Raw genomic sequence first — 21,620 nt, 5'->3', positions numbered from 1 at the left:
GTCAATGACAGTGGGACCGGTCACTGTGCAGATTTCTTTTGGCTTGCAACTGATGGATGTAGTGAAGAAACATACAAAATGCTGTTCGTACATCAACTGTGGACTGTCTGAAATGTGAGTTTTCAATCTTCTGAAATGTACCTTCCATGACCATTGCAGTATTCACCATCACTGCAAGGGATACTTGTTCCTACTGCACTCAAGCTGCAAGAATCTGTGCTGCAAGTCTCAGGATTAACCTGTGTGGTACCAAGTCTCACACCATAACCTGCAGAGTTAAGAAAGTTCCCACCAACATGAAACTTCTAATGTTTCAAAGGTCATTAGTCAGAGCAGAAACATGTAAATAGTAAAGTTTCACAGAATTTTACAGCCAAAATTTACCAACCTGAGAGTCTACAACCAGTGATGTCCTTGTAATACTCCAACACTGGTTGATCAGCAACTAGAAAGTTGATTTCTTTATTGTTCACTACAGTTGAAGCACTCTAAAAGGAAACAAAGAAATGTCTGCTGTGAGAGGAGAGAAAAGTTGTGTTTTAAAGGGCTTATACCATGCATAATCAATTTTTTAAGTCAATTTAAGATCTCAATTGTTTACACATTTATTTAGAAATGCAATAATAATCTACGTGTTTTGAAGATATTCATATTAATCTGATAGTAATAATGAGATTGTTAATACCATAAAGTGTTACATGGATTCTCAAATGGAGCTCCAACAATTGTTCTGCCTCTCCTGGATGGGGTCTCACTTTGGCCACTAGGTGGCGTTCATGCTATAGGATTAAACCTTATTCAGGAAGAATTAAGTATGTGCAAAAAACTGTACTTTAGACCACAAATTGGTACTTTAAAAATATTTTAAAAAAATTCTCTAAAACAGTTTGGAAAATTCATGCCTGTGAGGATATAAATATGTTCAGTTAGTCAGCGATGTATATGTAGGTTGACTCAGCGTTAGTATTAGCCGTCCTACAGGAAGTCCCATTATACATGAGCATCATGGTAGAGGACTAAAACATTAATTAAGCTTAAATCGATTTTAATCAACCTAGCCCATAAAATTATGCAATGTAAGCACTTGATGATTGAGCTAATGCTACATTTTCTCACGAATTGCATAATAATATTTAATAATAAAAATATGTTCTTTTATCTGCCAAAGTTATCATATCATCATCTAATATTGTTTGCATGGTTTAGATCCTCTAATAAATACTATAAAATGGAAAAAAAGATATTTACCCAAGAATAGTCTGCTGACTGGGAACCAGAAGGCTTGAATCAAAAGATAAAGAGATTTATTTTAAGTAAATGAAACAGTTCCTTTCATATTTACTTCATACAAAACTGGGAAAGCAGTGTTTTATGGTCATAAAATTTACAGGTTATCAATATGTGTTAATACTCACTGAAATACTGGAGTATTTTAGTCCAAGAGCTGTCTGGTTGCCAAACTGATAAATGCTCAGCGTGGTCTGTCAACGGAGAAGAAGCCATGTGTCATTATTTTAATAAGCATATCCATTTCAATAATAATACATTTCACATGGGTAGTTAAAGGCTGAATGCTCACCTCCCTTTCCCTGCTGAAGAAGCTAAAATATAAGTAACATTGTAAAGGGTTGGTGAGCGTTTTCACTTGACCACGGATCAAAGAGTCGAAGTACGTTTGATGGAATATGTGAAACGACATTCCAGGCTTGTCTTTATCCATCACAGGGCCCTTAATGCAGTCGTTGCTTTCTTCAGGGTTGTAAAAGTCGTTGAAGCAGATCATGAGACCCGAGTCGGTGAAGTTAGCCTGGTAAAAACCAACAGAACAAGATTTTATTTTAAAATGAGAGTAACATCATTAATCTGTTTTAATCCACTAAAATAGATTGTGGTTGGTTTACATTTAGAAGAAATACTGCAGTTTTTGCATTTGTGACCTTAAGGTTATCTTAAACAGAATGAGAAAATTCCTACTACTTAACATGGTGATGGAATATCTGTTTACATGGACATCTTTTAGTAGATTTTCAGACTTAGTCTTACTTACAAAGACCTTGTTGTAGGTCTTGGCGTAAAATGTCACTGGACATTCAGTTATGTTGATTTCTCTTGAGTAAGTGCTGCTTGCGAGACCTGCACAAACACAAACAAAATAATCTGAGCTATAATTAGCAGAAGGTAGGACGGTGAAGTTTAAGAGGGCATGCTGCAACATCCACTGGTAGTGTTTTAACTACAAAAGCTTAGACAGTTATGAATGAAAAACATCCAACAGTCTCAACAAACTTGACAGGAAAAGGTTAAAAAGGCAGAGATAAATCTTTAACCTCATGACTGTTTTATAGATCCCATGTTTACGATTCTTCAATATTCAGAATGTTTGAGTTTTTATGTTTAAAAAAAAGAATGACTAAATCATGGTATGTTTGATGTGTCCAAAAGTATGAATGTTTTGCTCTCTTAGCATTAATGTGTCTTACCTGTAAGTGTGGCCAGAGCAAACAGATGAAAGAGGGGGCGGAGCATCCTGTCACTAATCAGGAGGATAACCTCTAAAGAGCAGACAATGTAAAGATGAGCATATTGTCAGTGCAGAACATTCATTTAACAAAAATGTGGCAATTAATCTGTTTACAACAAAAAATCTGGAACTACAGATCACACCTTCTCTGATTTGAAGATGTTCGGGTTTTTTTTTTTGGGCATAGTTTTTATTTAAATAACAGTTTTTTGAGTAGTTTTTTTTTCTTTTGTAATAGATACGTGTTAATTGGTCTTTGTTTATTTCCCTATTGGTTTTTATAAAATAATAATATTTTATGACAGATAAGTCCATTAACAGAGTAGAAAATAGAATACAAAATACTTTATTAATCCCTTTGGAAATCCTCAGGGAAATTCAGGTAATATGATTATATTACTATATATTATATTACTATATATTATATTATTATATATTATTATAAATATGAATCAAAGAAGCTGACTGTCCCTAGATGCTCTAAATGATGACTGAATATGTCTTTTTGTCAGCTCTAAAAACACATAATCAAAAACAATAATCATCTTATAAATTATTATTATTTCAAAAGAACAAATCCCTAAAAATACTGAGTGAAAGGAAATGTTAATTGAGTTTCCAAAGAGCACAGGTGTCTTACCTGTGCAGTTTCCCTGAAGGGCTCCGATGATCCTCAGAATGGTCTGTTGGTGTCTTTTCAGGATCTCTATTTATAGGAATCTCTGAAAGTGAATCTATCTGGAAGCTCACTCCCCATTCTGTGACATGCCACTATGATGATACACCGTCCAAGGTTGGTTTGGACGCCAAGGTGGGAAGATGTAGCAAAGGCGTCACCAAACACATGCCAGGAGAGGAGCTGGGTTGGGTGTGGTGTGAACTAAAACGTTTGCTTTAATTATTTTTTCCTATACTTTTACCAGAATGTGAGTCATTGTTTCACAATGACAGCCTGTCAAGTTCTGGACATGGAGTTTCATTGTGATAACACAACTATGCCACACAATTACCTGCCACTGCCATAAATCAAAGAGAAACTTGATTATTTATTGTTTCACCTTTTCCAGTTTGATTTCCTGTAAACAACTATTTGTTGCTAAAAAATAGTTGTAACTACAAAAGGCAGAAAATTCTAAAAAATTAAGAGCTTGATTGATTGTTCTGAGGTGTTTGATTTCTGCTGCACTGATTACAACCTTCATTTATTGATGAGCATCTAAGAGGTGTCGGATATTCAGCAGGGTTGTTTCTGATGAGTGTACACTGAAGCAAGTTTGGTTGAGAGGTGGGCAGAACTCAGGTGCTTGAGAGGGACACCTGCATGCTGTGGGTAGATAAAAAAGGTTGAGCAACTGAAACCCAGGTTTGAGCTAATAAAACCCTGACCTACGTCTAGTTTCTAAAACCAGACACTGTTTCTACATAAAAATGCTCTTAACATTTAAGACATTAATTGGATATTTTACACTCTAGAGAGAAACAACAAAATATATATGGTATGAGAAGAGAGACATAAAAATTAAAGGTTGTATACCTGACACATTTCTCACTACCAACTAGACCCTCCCAACTCAACGCAACTCTTACTTTTTTTCTCTAGATGTGAGAAATGTATTTATTTTTTTTTAGAAATGTATCTCTGCTTAATCCAAACAAGTCACCGCATACAATATTTTAACTCTATTCCTATTTTTTAATTATATTTATTGAAAAAATAGCTCAATTTGAGGAATAGCTCATGACTTTGAACGTTTATTAGAAATAAAGTTAATTTAAGTTCATTTAAACTTTAGGCGCCATGTTTTAAAGAGAGTTTCAATATGAATCAAAAGGGCTTGGTCGGAATTACAACTATTTTTTTAAATGAACAGACTGAGTAACATGGCCTGAAAACCATCAAATAGTATTTACTGTAATACATTAGTAACTAAACAAATAGATGGATTAAAGTCTACTAATTAAACTTCCCACCCATCCACCTTCTGAACTCACTCTTTCTCTTATCATTTAGATTTGACCTGCTTTGGTCATTTTATTTTTCTACATATGTCTTTGTAGTAATTCACCCCCTGCTGTTGCTTAGTTGCTTATTAAATACAGAATCTCACTTTCTTTTTTCACATTCAATCTAACAAAAAGTTTAATTGAATGAGTATCCATTTAGCATGATGTTGTGACATCAATCAATGTCTTTGTGTTTTAAGGACAATAGTGTTTTAGCTACAAAGAGAAATGCAGCTTTTATATTTAAATTTGGGTAATACCTAAAATTATATAGTAACACAAAAATGTTTATATGGGCAAATTCCTACTTCTTACAAACATCATGATTAATCTCAACTTTATATTCTTTTAAATAAGAGTCAGATCTTGCCCTGAGAGGTCATTAGTAACCATACTTAAACAGGTAGTCCTCATTTAGTGGGTTAAGTAACACTACAAACCCCACGATCACGAGATGAGACAACTATTCTTGTGGTTAATTCATTTGATTATCTTGATGTAGCTTGTTTTGTTTCTGCTTTTTTTTCTCCATTTTCTTCTGTTCATCTGGATTACAAAATCATCAGTCAAAGCAAAGATGCCCAGTCTTCCCTCTGCCCGACCACTTCCTCCAGCAGGTGGACTCTGAGGTGTTCCAAGTCCAATAGAAGGATGTAGTCTTTCCAGTGTGTCCGAGGTCTTCCTGCTGTCTCCGTCTGGTGGGACAGGCCCAGAACACCTCCTCATGGAGGCATTCGGACCAGTGGCCCGGACCACCTCAACTGGCCCCTCTTCCATGTTGTATATTTAATTTTTGATATATTCTGTAATATCGCTGTACTGGAAACATTTGGATGTTCTTCACATCTAAACACCTCATAACGGAAAGGAGATTGTATATTTATGTTGTGCACACTAGTATTCATTTTTACTAGTGCTGTGAACATTAACGCATGTGATTAACTAAAAATGAATTACCGCTTTAATATTTATTAACGCAATTTAATCAAAGAAACAGTCCTTCGCTTCAGCTCGGTGGTTCAGTCACCCATGGTGTGCGTTAAAATATTACCAAACAATCGTTTTTTAGTACTTTATTCTTGCTAATTTTTTGGGTTTGGATCACTTTTTCATAAAAAGTGGACTATTTGATCCATGGTCTGATGCCATACTGCACAAATACATTTTACCTGGTAAAACTTTGTGATTAATTGTGACTGATTACAACACAAAAGTGCGATTAATCAGAATTTTTTTTTTGTAATCGATTGACATCACTAATTAAAAATAAATGTCCAAAATGTTGAGTTTAGTTTGTTATTTCATATTGTGATTATTGGCAGATAATAAATGGTTGGCAAATACTGTAAAGAAAAAAATGTGATTAATCGCGATTAATTTTGATCAAGTTTGCAATTAATTCGTTTTTCTATTTTTTTTTATTTATCAATTCCCAACCCTAATATTGATAAAATCTTTTTGGGGAATTTTGACAAAAAGGAGGACCAAAGAGGGTTCTCCTATAACAGAAGGATCACCCAGCTCATTTTTTCTTGACATGGTCCAATGAAAGGGACTGGAATAGAGAATATGGTTGATAGTCAAACTTGATAGACAAACTCCGTTCCTTAAACCACATCATCATTCACAAGTTTACTGCACACACCGCATGTGTTGAGTGATTGGTTACAAGCTGTTTATTCTTGTCAACTACTTTCTTAAACAAGAAAAATCAACAGCATGATTCTATCCTTCAGCATTTGTGCGGTGCTGTCGGTGCAAACATATATCTTTGCAGATGGAATCAACATCCAGCTGCAAAGAAACTTTTTCTCTTAAATGTTTCTTTTAATGTTTTATGTAAAGCATTTTAAATTGTCTCTACAAATTAAATGTGCTATACAAATAAACTTGCCTTGCTGGGGTTAACCGCCAGATGTCAGCTGGCCCCGAGTACAAGATGGGAAGCTGAGTGTGGCTATCCTTCACTGGTGTGCTGCTAGAAGTGGGCCATTCAAAATTGCTATTCAGAGCGAGCTGCCTAGGGCGCCATCTGCTGGAGGGGCACCAAATTGCATTTTTTTTTTAAATAAACAGTTTGACACCATGTTAAAAAAAAGTTATAAATTAAAACCACAAGTAAAATAACAAAAAATGTTGACTTATTCAATCTTTTTGCCTGGTGCTGCGCCCCTCCGTGCCTAATACAGCCCCTGTTGGTGGACAGGAGGGGGCGTCACTGCTTCTTTAAAACTTTAAGGATGAAAAAACATCAAAACAAGCCCTCAGGGACATCTTTAAGGTAAAAAAAGGAATGAAGAAGAGGAAAAAACGAACTGAAGGCAGAGGTTTTTGGTTTTATTCACATTGATTTGCTTGGAAATCCCCCTCCATGGAGAATTGGCATCAGCTGACTCAGAAGCGGCCGAAAAAAATCCTGATATGCCGAAGAAGATAATCATGGAGGATAATTATCATCCAGAGGAGACGATAATATTTGATGAAAGGCGAAGCACGCACTCCTGGTTTTAAGGCACAGAGACAGTGATTGATAAAGTACGCTGGTGTTCTGCATTTTATTCTGACCATCAAGGACCAGGTTATGAGGGCAGCAACCTAACCCTAGGTACTCGAGGGGATCTCATGGCTTCCCCAAGCCAGCCAAGAGGTGTAGTCTCCCCTAGAATCAGAACATCCGATGTGCTTACTCTTTTTTCTGGTTCCTAGTCCCTTTTCCTACATTTTGGGGATTAGGATTAAGCCTTTTGTACCAGTTTGATTCAAGCTCATTCTGCAATGGGTTTTCTACTACCAGCTAGCCCATAACAACTTCCTCTAGCCCTCATGAGCCGCAAGCACCAGGTCTTTCTGGCCCGTGAGTCATCCCAGTCAACACTCCAGGAGTTAGGTTGGGTTTGGTGCAAGTTAAAATGCTGTTTTATTAAATTGTTTTCTTTTATTTTGCCAGGATGTGAGCAATTGTTTCACAATGAAGGTTTTTGAAAGAATGCCACACAGTCAATGCAATAAGTAAAAATGAAACCTAATTATTTTCATTTAATGCTACGAAACTAAATTCTCATAAACTACAAATGTTTACTGGCAACTGCCAAAGCAAACACAGATAAAAACTGAATAGTGAAGTATTTAGGACAACATGAGGATTTTTGGATTTTTTTTTCTAAAACATTAAACACTAAATAACTTTATGGATACAAATTAGACTAGTTGTTTTAATTAACATTGAAATGTTAAACTGTTTCACTTGTCATACAGGTTAGGTGTTAATTTTACTTCCATGTAGATTTGTAATGAATACAGTGTGTCATCCTCCTTTGTTCTGTTGTTTAATTAGTAAGGAAGTGTGTCAGTTTCATTCTTGACTTTCAAGAAAAACAAAATGTTTCTGCTAAATGGGCTCACAAATGTTGCCCATTTTCTTTTTTTTTTTAGCGACAATTGGTTTTTAGGTACAGAAAAACGCAGCTTTCCTCTTGAATGTTGACCAAAAAACTCATCAAGTACACACTGGGTCCGTCAACTTGTATTCAAGTGACCACTTTCAGTAAAAAGTCTGTCCCAACGTGCGTAGACCAGTTCTTCATCCAGAGCGCTCGTGATCGTGCGTCACATACAAGACTATACAAATATAAACTGGGCAAGTTCAAGCGGTTGAACTTCTTCACACTAAATCGTGGAACTGTGACCAATTTGGGACGCAGATTTGGTAGTGACGTGTGTGTAGCGTACCAACCGTTGCAAACATGATCACAAAGGACAAATTAATAATTGCGATTCGTGACTGGTCGAATTAATATGACTCCAAGACAGACATATAAATCCTTTTTGTCTGGTCCGATGTGAACACCACCAGGTGTTCAGGAAACCTCGTAAAGTGTGTTCTTGAACGCGCAACACAACAGACACCATCATCTCACCATATGAAACTACTTTTCTTAATGTTAATTATCCTGATTATCTTCACATTTTTTTTATTGTTCCTCACAAACTTGATTATTTTAAAAAAAAGTTTCTCCATCATTTCGTCATTACCTGTATTAATGGCACCAAAAATTCAAAGAGTTGTCTAAGTACAGCAGGGATATGATTGTACAGCTGAGCGTGATTCAATCAATCTACAAAAAGTTAGTCAATCTACGAAAAACAAGCAGTTTGGATACAAGAGATCAGCTGTTGGAGCAATTATTAGAAAATAGAAGAAATACAAGATTCTTTGACAATCTCCTTCCACCTGGAGTTCAATGCAAGGTCTAGCCTTGAGAATGGTAAGGAAACAGCCCCAAAACTGCCAGAGGGGAACAGGCTAATGACCTGAAGAGAGCTAGGATCATAGTAGAAAATGTCACTATAGTAACACAATGTTTGCCAGAGACTATTGGGATGACCCAGAGGAGAACTACGAGAGTACCATGTGGTCAGATGAGACCAAAATTAACTTCTTGGTTTAAACACCACTCACCTTGTTTGGAGGGAATTAAAGATGAATTCCATCACAAGAACACAGTAGCCAATGTGAAGCATGGGGTGGAAACATCATGCTTTGGGGCGGCTTCTCTTTAAAGGGAACAAAATGAAGAGTTAAGGAAAGGATAAATGGAGCCATCCTCCATGAGGATGAAACATGGCTGGACCCTCCAGCTTGACAATGATCTTTTTGGAATTCTACCCCGTCCTTCCAGAATATGTGACTGACAAATCCTTTGTTGAATCCAGTGTAATTGATGATTCTGATCATCTGCTCTTCTCAGATACAAATTACATGAGTGTAGGATTGCTTTGGGGGAAAAAAAGTAATCAAAGTGTATTCTATTCCTCATTATAAGACTACCAATCATCAGTTATAACCCTTTAAGTACAAGATTTTAACCGACTTGTTTGTTCCACGCAAATCCATATTAAGGAAATGACAATATTTGGAGGAAAAGTCTCCAAAGTTTCCCAAACAAACTGGAAGCACCAGGTAGATCTAGCAGGGTAGACACAGCAAAGTAATTAACAAGTCCATCCAGGCCCCTCAAGTCAGCTGCATTCCAGGAGTGGGCCTGGGTTGGGTATGCCTCAAACCAAAACCTGTTTAATTAAATTGTACTTTTTTTTTTCTTTATGAGGATGTGAACAATCATTTCACTGGTGAAAACGTTCAAGTTCTGCATGATTCATCCATTGTAATAAGACAAAAATGCTTCACAATCACCTGCCACTGCAATAAGACAAAAGGAAACCTAATTGTGTTCCTTTAACTTTAACTGCTTTCTCATAAATGGATCGTTTTACTGCAGTCACGTTTGTTTGGCATCTGTGACCTATTTCAGCTGAGTTTCCCCCGGAAGCTGTGAGCTGTCAGACTGACGTTTATTGCCAGTGTGAAGTTTCTGTATTCAGCATGAAACTAGTTCCAATCATAAAATGTGAAAATTCTGTTCTGGGATTTTTCTTCTGTTAATTACCCTCAGTGTATTTAGGTATCGGGCTTTCAGTGGGTGGTAACGCTCGCTTTCTGGCTACGCTGCCCCCCAGGCAGCTGGCTGGCATAACAAATCAACCCACTGAGTGCCCACTTAAACCAATTTGGGCAAACACAGGTGGGGCCTCCACGGAAACTGCAGACTCCAGACTATTTTATTCATTGAACATCTTCAAAATAAAAGTTTTCAGCCCAAGTTTAACCAACAAAAAATAAATCTTCATGACTCATCACAATGAAAATGATGCTAAGGTCATGTTGACCTACTTCCAGTATTAATTTTATATTACTACACAGTATTGTAAAAAGATATTTCTTTAATGCACTTGAAACCAGTTAACAGTCCTTTTTTGTTTGCAGCCTCACAATGTATTAGGTAAAAAAGTATTTTTTAAAGTTCCAAATACTATCCTTTTTTAAAAATATTTCTCTAATTTTAGAAAGGGTAACACCTTATAAAAGATTTGTTAAAAAGATTTACCATCTCAACAAATGTTATTGATGTGTTTATAGGGTGTTCATAAAACCTTTATTCACACAATAAACTGAATATAGTTCATTAACATACTTAGATTAATTAACATATATGAGATAATTGTCTACAAAGGCCATATTAATAAACTCCTTACAAGCTTAACAAATGTATTAACTATCTTTATCAACATTATATTAAGTGTTTTGCAGCACCTCATCTAAAGTGTCACCAAAAAAATGCTTAATGTGTGACATGGAAAATTTGGTATTTGTCTTTAAATGTTTTAAGCAAAATTTAATCATTTATAATTTATTTTAGAAATTAATAGTTCACTCATCTTTTTTTAAAAAAAACCTTAATATGTAAACCGTCAATTAAAACTGAAATCATGGAAACGTGACATTTTGATTGCTTTGAGTTTTATGTTTTAAATTAAGTTTAAATATGAGGAAAAAAGGGCTTGGTGAGAATTTTAACGTTTTTTCCCTTTAATAATCGGATGGAGCAACTTGGCCTAAATACCATTGTATTTCCTGTAATAAACCTGTTCTGTCACTCATAAATCTCTTTGCAAAAATGGACAAAACCTAAATGAGAAAATATTTAGACAAGACAACATTTTAAAAATATTTTAAAGGGGAAGTCAATGCATAAGATTGTGTTTTTCTTGTAGACTATGTTTAAAATAAATAGAATTTGGCCCGCCAAAAAAGTGACACTTCAATATTGAAAATGTTTAATCTAAACATAACTTTTATTTAATTTTGCTTTTAAAACCCTTTTGCAGGAACATTTTAATCAAGTTTTCTTTGATCTCTGATTAAGACAGCTGATGATATATAAATATTTATATACATCAAGTTCTTTTTCATTATTTTTTTTAAATGGAAACCATAAATCATCAGAGTTCATGTTTTTCTCAACTTATAGAAAATGTAATTGAGGAAGACATTATTATACATTCCAAAATGTTGATTCATCTCATTACAGGGTGGTTCCCCTCAGGTGATCCATCTTCAGCCCTCCCCTTGAATTTTTCTGGGTGTGGAAAGAGCCCAGAATGAGCATAAAAAGAGGCAGAAGGAGATCCAGAGACACAACGGTGATCTCCACCTAGAGCCTGAGCAGGATCTTCAGAGACCCTCTGAGAACAGAAGCTTCATCATCTTCACTCTTCGTCAACACTGCTGAGAGTAAGACAAACTCCACACCTGTTGGAGCATCTTGTTAATTTGATTCTCTACATTAATTGTTGAGAGTTTCTAACTGATTCAAAGTCATTTATACCTTTTTTTTAACAGGTAGCATCCCCTTAAACTCAGTTGGTCTATTATCTATTTCAGCTTATTGAAAGCTTATTTTGCGACAAAATGAGACCTTCTGAACGTTTGTTCAAAATCATAAAGTGGACCATCTGTCAATTTTTCCTTCCAATTCTATTTTCCAGCCTGATCTGATCTCCTCCAACATGCTCCGCCCCCTGCTCTTCCTGTTTGCTGTCAGTGGACTGACAGGTAAGTCCTAAAACATCAACCTGAGGGAAAATCACATCTGCGTGTTCATACATAGTATTGATAAACCATATTCTTAAAATGACAAATATATTTTTTTTACCAACACAGATATTTTGGTTTGAAACTTTTGTGTGTCTTCATCTTTGCAGGCGTCCATGGAAACCTGTGCACAGTCACCGGTCCCAGTGTCATTGACTTCAGTGAACAAATCAACTCTGTGTCCGACCGGTGTGAGTACTCTCTGCTGCACGATCAGCCTACTGGATTCTCTCTGAAGGCAAAGTTCCTGGAACGGCGTCGCAGAGATGTGAGCTTTGTGGACAGTCTCACTCTGGACTTCAGTGACAGTGATGACATTCAGCTGCTGCAAGGACACAGAGTCAAGGTAAGATGGATAAAAACCTCCACTCTTCTGCTCTGAAGATGTTTGAGGAGTTTTACTGACTGTTTCCTCCTTCAATCTGTCCAACAGGTAGCAGGATCACCTGTGACCCTCACCAGTTCAGTCCAGACGTTTAGTGGAGTTGGTCTCTCCAAGGACCAGACTGGAGTCACTGCTAGTTTTTCAATCACAGGCTCAACTGTGTCTGTGTTCTTTGATGGAACCATAGCTCAGATCTATATGGATTTACCTGTTAATCATACGTATGAGGGTCTGTGTGTAGACTCCAGCGTTGTATCATCTTCAAGGCTTCCCAGTAACGACAGGTAACATCTGATCACTAAGTCAGAGTCTCACTGATTATTGCTCTGTTGCTGTTTGATAAAAGTCAAAAGATTAGACCAAGTCTGAACAGAACAACAGTCCTGACTGTGTTGTTTTCATCCGTAGCTGTCACCTTCAGTATGCAGACCCTGCTGACGAAACCATTGACTGCTCTGCTGTGGTTCAACAGTAAGATTTTCATTTCACCTTAAGTGATATCAGTGATAAGCAACCAGTGTAAATTATTATCTATTTAATGTCTTTTCTGTTCTTCACTCTCCTTCACTGAACAGGTGTGAAATCCTGTCAACTTTACCGTTCTCCTCCTGTAACTATCATGTTGATCCAGAGCCATATAAAGCTGCCTGCAGAAGTACTCTGTGCAAATATCCTTCAGTGGACAATCTCAGGTGTCAGTTCCTGGAGGCCTACGCCAAAGCCTGTGAGAAGAAACCAGTTGACCTGCAGAACTGGTGGACAGCAGCTCAGTGCCGTAAGGGCTATTTAACTTTAAGAGTAAAGATCTTGAAGCTCCAACATTCTCAGAGTAACCCACTTGTTCTCTACAGACCCAAAGCCCATCTGTGAGCAGCAATGCAGTGATCACGAGTTCTGTGGAGATATCCACGGAAACACTGACTGTCGCTGTAGAGCCATTTATGCCTCCCAGTTCACTGACCAGCACAGACTGGGTATGTCAGCTGGGATTCCTTTTTAAAAGAGTCTAAAAAAAAGGACAAAAATGTTAAAATCAAAGTTTGACTTATTGTTCACATGTTTAGGAGCTCAAACTGTCTGCAAGGACAACACTGCTTCACTCAGTCTGGCGGGTTGTCTCCTGAAGGAAAACGGCATCGACTACACTCACTTACACCTCAATGACCAGACCTGCACAGGTGTGATGGACCCGGACGGTCACATGCTGAAATTCAGCTTCAGCAGTGACAGTTGTGGAACTGAGGTCAAGGTGGGTTTCTCCTCCAACTCTATTCTCCACAGAAACATCTACTTCGCTCTGCTGAACTTCTCCTGATGATCTCTAGTTTCTGAGCTTCTGTTGAGTTTTATTCCATTCAGTTTCAGTCTGTAAAAACTTTCTAACTTACTTTTGAACATCTGATTCCTCAGACCAACAACAGCCAGGTCATCTTCACAAATGCAGTTGTGACCCGGAACAGCTCCTCAGAGGTCATCACTCGTCAGGATAAAGTCTTCATTGAGTTCTCCTGCAGCCATCCTAAACCTGAGTTGCAGAACGTGGCCTTCAACATTTTGGACAAGTAGGTTCAGCTTCTCTGTCCAGATTTATCCACAACAAACATCACTGCAAGTGCTGTGTGATATGGGTTCAGTTTTACATCAAATACCCTTCTTGACCCAACCATCTGCACTTATCTGGACTTAAGACCAGAAAATGAAAACAATAGAAAGTTCTCTCATGTGGTTGCAGTAACTTTCAGCGACTGGAAGTCCATGCAGTCTTATCCTAGTTTCTAAGATCAGACAGGATCAGGCAGATCCACCTTATATAAGCTGGTTTGTGAGTTAAAGAATCTTCTTTGCTCTTTACAGCTCTGTGGAAGTTTTCCTCCAATCTGGAGAATGGAACTACAGCGTGACCATGAAGGCTTACTCTGATGCTGCCCATACCCAACTTTTGGATCCAAAGAGTGATGTCAGGCTGAACCAGAAGATCTGGATTGTTCTGGAGACCAATGGTCTGGATAAGGATGTGGTTTCTGTGGTGACCGACTCCTGCTGGGCAACCAGTGAGGACTCACCCAACAGCGTTCTCAGATACAACCTGATCAGAGATGGGTGAGATGATCAGAACATCTATTGTTGGTTTTTTTCATATGATTCTCAAAAATTCAGACCAAAGTTTTTTCTTTTCTTGTTTGCTACCAGCTGTCCAAATGCACAGGATGGAACAGTCAATGTGATGGGAAATGGAGAAGGAACCTCCAACTCCTTCTCCTTCAACATGTTTGAGTTCTCTGGAAAGGAACCTTCAGAAGTCTACCTTCACTGCCAACTGCGGCTGTGTGTTAAGAAGAACACCAACTGTGTGCCGGTACGTCTCAATTGAAATGTTCACTGAATAAACATTTCTGAACACAGAAAACCTTCTTACATCTGTATTTTTTTCTTCTAGGGTTGTTCTGCTGGAGGTCGGAGACGCAGATCTCTCAGATACAGACGTGGAGCTCCAGCCTTGATCAGCATGGTCTGGACTCCTTAGGTAAGACACTCTTGTTAGGACAATCATGTGAAGCTTCTTTTTCAACCCGATAGTTACAGATCATGAGAACATACTTATAAAAACACACACAAATGTTTGTTTTTTTTTAAGCAATATTAGTCACACATGTTTCTTATTTTCTTCCCAGATTTCTTTCATGGCGATCTTTTCTAACCATCAGGGTGCTGAACAGATTCTGCTTCTGGATGTGTGGCTTCTATAACTCGCACAGCAGGAATTCTGCTTCTGATGAATCCTGAAGAGTGAAGAAATCTTATTAACTTCTTTAAATGTATCAATCATCTGTTATCTGCTTTATTATTGATTTGGGGAAAGAATTTAGTAAGCTAAGATCTAATTTTTACTCTAATCAAATCATGTATTCTACTTTTTATTTGAAAAATTCTGATTGAAAAAAATAAAGCCTGGAAAATTATATATATTTATATATACATATTCTCATGGAAAATTCAATTTTTTTGTTTTAATTTGTCAGTTAAAGTCCGATTTTGATAGCTGATCTATGAGAAGGAGAAGAAGAAATCTCACTGTTGAAAGCATTTTGATTCATTTGATAAAGAATGATAAGATCATGATAAGGCATATCACCTAGTGCTTCAAATGTCTCACATTTTCTAATTTAAACTTTTTTTGATTGATTTTCTTCTTTTTTCTTGGATAATCAAACTGTTTTTCTTTTTTCTGATACTTTAATCAAATGTCAAGTATACTAAAAAATACATTTAATAAATACAAACTTTTGGGTGAAAAAACTGAGTCCATTTTTTTTAACCTTCAATACATCACTTTTTGGTAATAGCAGATTATGTTAATAAATCAAAGTTTAACTCTAACAGTATTCTTGAAGATGCTCATGCATGGATTTAAAGCTCCCCTATGACCATTTTTTCAAACGTTTCCAGTAGTGTTTTCTTTATGATTATGAAGTGTTTAACCAAAATCCCACAACCCAAATCTCTTAAAAAGCCATATTTCCTGTTGAACTGAAGCCTCTGTTTCCAAAATCTCCTCTACATAGACGTGGCTGTTGGTAGCCCCACGTTTGATACCTCTTTCTGATGATTACAGCTGTGTCTCACTAGCGAAAATCTTCACCGCTGCTTTAAAACGTGTCAAGTAATATCAGAAATGATGTCCAGCTGTATCGTTTTTCCACTTAATGGTGTCTTGACAAAGGGTAACGCATCCTTCTTCAAAAATAATTTTAAACAAAAACATAATTCTTTCTTCTTTCAGTTGATGAAACTTTTTCAAAGTGCTGACAGCAAATTAGTGAATGTTTATTTGGGTCGCTGTGACCAAAATTACATTATTTTGCTTAGCAAAGTCTTTGGGAAAACAATGAAAGCTGATATCTGATATGTCATCTTCTCTTCTCCCTGAACCGAGCGCCTTCTGCACTCTGAATGGGGCAGACATTGATTCAAACAATACTCAGAAATCCAAAAATGAAATGATTTGTTACAACATTTGTACTTTTTCATAAGAAAATGCCACATGTGCATGTCAAAAACTCATAAAAAATGTTTTTTGCCAAAAGGGGACTTTAAGGAAAGAGAATGCAGGGTTGAAGAAATTCTAACACTGTCATGAATCAGTCTGCTTTTCCCTCAGACCACCAGAGGGAGCCATCGCCTGAATTCTAAAACTCTCCTGAGCCTCATCTGCACTTCATCTCCCAGAAGCCCGGCCCACAGTTCCTGGTTCCTGCTCAGCTGTCTCCCATCAAACAATCACCCACCTGCTACTTAAGCAGCACGCAGAGCCACACTCACTGTGAAGTATTTGTTTGTGGCACCTTGCCTGCAGTACCGAGCGTTTATACCTGGACCTGATATTCTGTCTCTGACCTGCTGGTTTCCTGCCGCCTGCCCTGAACCAACAAAAAGATCTACAATAAACTGTTTCAAGTTAAATGCAACCATTGCCATAGATCTTAATATATGGTACACCACATCAGAGGAGCAATAACAATTTATTATTATTTTTTTTTATTTAACTTTTTTTTCAGTGAATCTCTCAAATTTTCAACCTGCTCTTTTGACTTTAAAACTGTTTTCAAATTTTCTATACATTATTATTTACAAATGGTTTTTCATTCACTTTAGTCTGATCCTGATTTGACCTCATAGTCGTGCATGTGGATCCTCCATGAACTTGACATACATTAAAAGGATTAATCACATTCTCCTGTAGGAGTAACGTTCTCTTTAATATTTTTGTTAAACACTTTCTATGAAAAATACCAATCTTTTTAGTCATGAATTCAGGGCCATGATGCTACCACCAAATCAATTCAAACTTAATTTATGAAACTTTTCATACAAATGAAATATAATGCAGTTCACATAATAAATACATTTTTTTTATTTCAAATGCAGAAACAAAAGACCTTCATACACACAAAAAATACATTTTAAAACACACAATATCCTCCTCACGGTGTCAAACAAAACTGGTTCATCACTAGCGTGGAGGAGGATCCTTCTGAGACAAACAATGGTTTAAACAAAATGTTCACAGTTAAATCACACAAAAAGAAATGAATAACCAAAAATGAATAAAATGAAGATGAATAAAAACAAATAAGTAAAAACAGTATGAATACATAAAATAATATAAATATTAAATAAATATTAGCCCTACATTTCAGCTAAAAGTCAGATTACAAAAGTAAGTCTTGAGCCTTCCTATTTAATCAACATTTAATCAAAGCATTTATGTAGTGTCCATATCCCTTTTTCAACCATAAAAAATTTTGTATGGTGTTTGATAAATGCTTTTGTTGTGTTTTACACAATAAATTGTCTATGTATCTTTTGATAAAATGGTTATTTTGTTATAGATAGATAGATAGATAGATAGATAGATAGATAGATAGATAGATAGATAGATAGATAGATACAAACATATATATTTTTGTTCTAAAAATTGATCAGATGACTTTGCTTTTCAATTTGTGAAAAATTTGTACCAGTGACTTTTGCTCTCCCACTACCGAAAAAAAATCAAACACATTTTATCATCAAACAAAAGTCAAGTAAGAGGTTATGAGATCATCTAGATGAAGCAGATTAAGTGTTTTAAAATTATGTAATCAGAATGTAAAAATCCAGATTTGCATCCATGCCTGAGGCTCCCTCTGTCTGTGTGTCTTTGCATCTAACTCAGAACCCTGGGATGGGAACCCAGTGTCTAGCAGATGACCAAATACCAAAAGAGATTTTAAAAAAACAGGATTAAGGGATGATCTTTGATTAAAAAAATGAAGGAAAGACACTGATACATTTAAGAGACAGCTGTGAAATATACAGAGCACATTTAAACAGAGTAAACTTTAAAATCCGTCACCATCAAACTGAGTTGAAAGAAAATCCGGGGTAAACCAAACCAACCCAAGTTCTGCTTCTTATTTGCCTGACCATGATGAGCCAATCACATCAAGGTTGTCTTCATCAATCCCATCTGCAGAGAAAAGAGGAAGATGAAGGAATGTATCGATAAACCAGAAGCTTTCTGTCGGCTTTCATGTTTTCATCTTTGCTTTAACTGAAGATTTTACTAAGTGGAGTAGAGGAGATGATGCTAATATTTGTTTGACGATCTATCATTAACCCTCACCAAACCTACACTTAACAAAGCCTTAGTCACTACTTATGGGTGGATAGGGGCCATCTGAGGGGGGAAAATTGGCAAACCTGTATGAGGCACACAGGTGGCCCACAACAGATCGCATACCGTTCAATAGAAAAAATGTCGGAGTATATATTATCTTTTCTATGGGCATGCTGCAAGCACTAGGTTGTAGTGAACACTTAAACAATAGTATATGAGGTGCAGACACTTGGTGAAGGAGGTTGTTCAGGAATATCAACTCAGGAATAGGACCGCTGCAGAGAAATGGAACTCAGGCATGGAGCAGAGGAAAACTGCTCAGGCAGACAGCACTGGCGAGTCTGCGTACCGACACAGAGGAACAACACAAGAAGGTGACTTCACATTGCATCCCTTGAGGTGACTGTACGACCCTCATGGGAACTGCAAGACACATTTGTGCTCTCCCTGAGATGTGGCTGCTCCTCTTCATGACCCAACCCAAAAAGCATCTCAATGTGTCAACCCCCACACAGGTACATTGACTGAGGTTTAAAATGCTAGTGTGCTGGTCAAGATCAGTTCACACTTTGCTTTAAACTCAGACTAGAACCTTGAAAGAACTCAACAATTCTGCAAATGATCAGAATAACACAAATGCAAATGTCACCTATTAAAACATACTCAAACAAATCTGGAATATTCATGAAATGTTTAGCTGTTGTAAAGCAAAAGAAAGAAAGCATCGTCCATGCTGAGTTACACTGGTTACAGCCTATGGATATTTGAGACTATGATGCAAATCAAAATGAAAACAATGGAATGCATCAGTTCTAGGACCACATTTTTCTGTCACCCAGATGGAATTATAAACAATCCAATTTTATGTGTTTTGGACAACCCTTGAAAACCTCAGATATTGCCAAACAAATAGGACATTTCTGCAGTTCAACTAACTGAGTTCAGGACAGATAAAACAGGTTGTCTCACTTTAGAGTTTCCAGTTTTACATCTGGACTCTCCACCATGTCAGAGAGCTGCTGAACATCTGATTCATCCAGGTCGTTCCAGCTCAGGTCCAGTTCTGTCAGATGGGATGGGTTACACTTCAAAGCTGAGACCAGATCATCACAGCTGGGCTTTGACAAACTGCAGTCAGCCAGCCTGAAACCAGCAACAAAGAGATGTTCAGCATCAAACAGTGTAGGACATTCAAGGAAAAAATGCACAAAAGTGAGAATTTCATCAGAGTAAATTCTGTCTGAACATCTGAATGTTGATCTTTAGACCCAGAACTATGACTAAAAGGGCAAAGTACTGACCTTAGAGTCTTCAGTCTGCAAGCAGGACTCTCCAGAAAGCCTCTCAGGTGCTTTACTCCCGAGTCCTTAAGTTGGTTTCCACTCAGGTCCAGTTCTGTCAGATGGGACGGGTTGAGCCTCAGAGCTGAGGCTATTTCAGCACAGCTATTGTCTGACAAATTGCATTCTTTTAACCTAGACTCACAAGGAAATGGTTGAAAAAAATCTTTAAAGAAATTATCCTCACTAAAAAACATTTCAATATCAAAGACATTAAAAACATATTGATTAGAGCAGGAAACAGATGAAAAGACAGATGCATAATAGTTCTGCTGAGAAACATCAAACAGGAATTTTTAACTGAACAAAACTATAGATGAAATCTCACCTCAGAGTCTTTAGTCTGCAGTCTAGACTTTCCAGAAAACCACACAGACGTTTTAGTCCTGAATCGCAGACCAGCTTATTCCTGCTCAGGTCCAGTTCACTCAGATGGAATGGGTTGGATTTCAAAGCTAATCCCAGAGCAGCACAGTTGGGTTCTGACAATCTGCAGCCAATTAACCTTTTGGTGAAAAAGTAAATTCAATTTTAAAATCAGAATTTTGTTATGTCCTATTGGAAATCTGGAGGTTTGCCTCAATGACTGGACTAAATGGTAAGAAGAAATCTCAAACCATGAAGATTGTCACACAAAAAAGCGTCATAGTAATTTTGATCAGAGCATAAAACTACAAGAGGAAGTCTGACCTCAGAGTCCTCAGGTTGCAGTCTGGGCTCCCCAGATAATCACACAGGCTATGAAATCCTGAATGCTGCATGTTGTTAAAGCTCAAATATAAGAGCTTCAGATAGGATGGATTTGACTTCAGTGCTGAGCCCAGAGCCGCACAGCTGATCTCTGAAATGTTGCAATTTTCCAACCTGAAAGCAGAAGAAAGTTCATAACAGATTATCCTGAAGTGAAGCAGAACCAGGTTTTAATTCATGCCTCAGCAGCAGTGATTTTGATTTTCATAAGTCCCATTTCTTAGAGCACTGAAGAGATCTGATGCTTTCTATTGTAAGAAACAAATGTAATATCTAAAGCCAAATTGAATTCTTCCCTTGTCCTTCTGGTTTCTTCCTACCCCTGCAGTTGTAGAGCCATTTGATGGGGTAGTTTTCTTAAGGGCTAACCCTCACTGCGAAGGTATGCAGAGCTCTCCATTGTGAGGGTAAACCACGTCGCGATGTGCCATGTAGGAGAAGTGTGTTTCTTCATGTGGGTGTGCTCTGAAGCACAGAAGTTTACATTTAAATGTAATTAATTACTTTTATAAGTTATAAGACAAATGTTATTTATTTCTGAGCACTAGCAGCTCCGCGCAAATATAGCTGACTGTAGCTGACACTGTTTTTCCATAACGCTTCATTTGTAGGGTTAAATGTAGGGGTAGGGTGAAGACGTAGGGGAAGAATTCCCTTTAGCTAATTTAGCAATGGCATTGACATACAGAAGTATCATTCTGACCTCAGAACCTCTAGTTTGCAATTTGGACTCTTCAGACCACCAGACAAAATCTCCAGAGCTGAATCATTCAGTTTGGCCTTGCTCAAGTCCAGTTCTGTCAAATGAGATGGGTTGGACTCCAGTGCTGAGGCCACAGCTCCACAGTCATCCGCTGAGAGTTCATACCTGTGGTGACAAGCATGTAAGTATAAACAGACCAGTTCTGACTTTTTATCTTTTGACTCCACAAGAAAAACAAAACAAACACAAAAAAAACATAAAATTT

The 21,620-nt window shown here is 37.2% G+C and overlaps 1 protein-coding gene and 1 non-coding gene across 2 annotated transcripts in view; one reads left to right on the top strand and one right to left on the bottom strand.

The window, feature by feature from the left end:
* The first annotated feature begins 10,724 nt into the window (after positions 1–10,724).
* Positions 10,725–21,620, top strand: part of LOC112138454 (uromodulin) — a 368,601-nt gene continuing 357,705 nt past the window's right edge. Inside the window, exons 1-2 of the mRNA XM_036216794.1 lie at positions 10,725–11,657; positions 11,912–11,978. Of these exons, the coding sequence (XP_036072687.1) occupies positions 11,933–11,978 (46 nt within the window). The 5' untranslated portion in view covers positions 10,725–11,657; positions 11,912–11,932. The remainder of the gene's footprint in view (positions 11,658–11,911; positions 11,979–21,620) is intronic.
* LOC112155676 lies at positions 17,291–20,074 on the bottom strand. Its single transcript, XR_004949663.1, has 3 exons — positions 19,864–20,074; positions 19,532–19,705; positions 17,291–18,412 (listed from the first exon to the last, which is right to left on the bottom strand). It is a non-coding gene; the product is annotated as an uncharacterized LOC112155676 (transcript).

This window comes from Oryzias melastigma, linkage group LG18 (assembly GCF_002922805.2).
Source record: "Oryzias melastigma strain HK-1 linkage group LG18, ASM292280v2, whole genome shotgun sequence".
In the NCBI taxonomy this organism is placed as follows: Eukaryota; Metazoa; Chordata; class Actinopteri; order Beloniformes; family Adrianichthyidae; genus Oryzias; species Oryzias melastigma.
The sequence above is the reverse complement of the archived record's forward strand: the minus strand, read 5'-3'. Positions and strand labels throughout refer to the sequence as shown.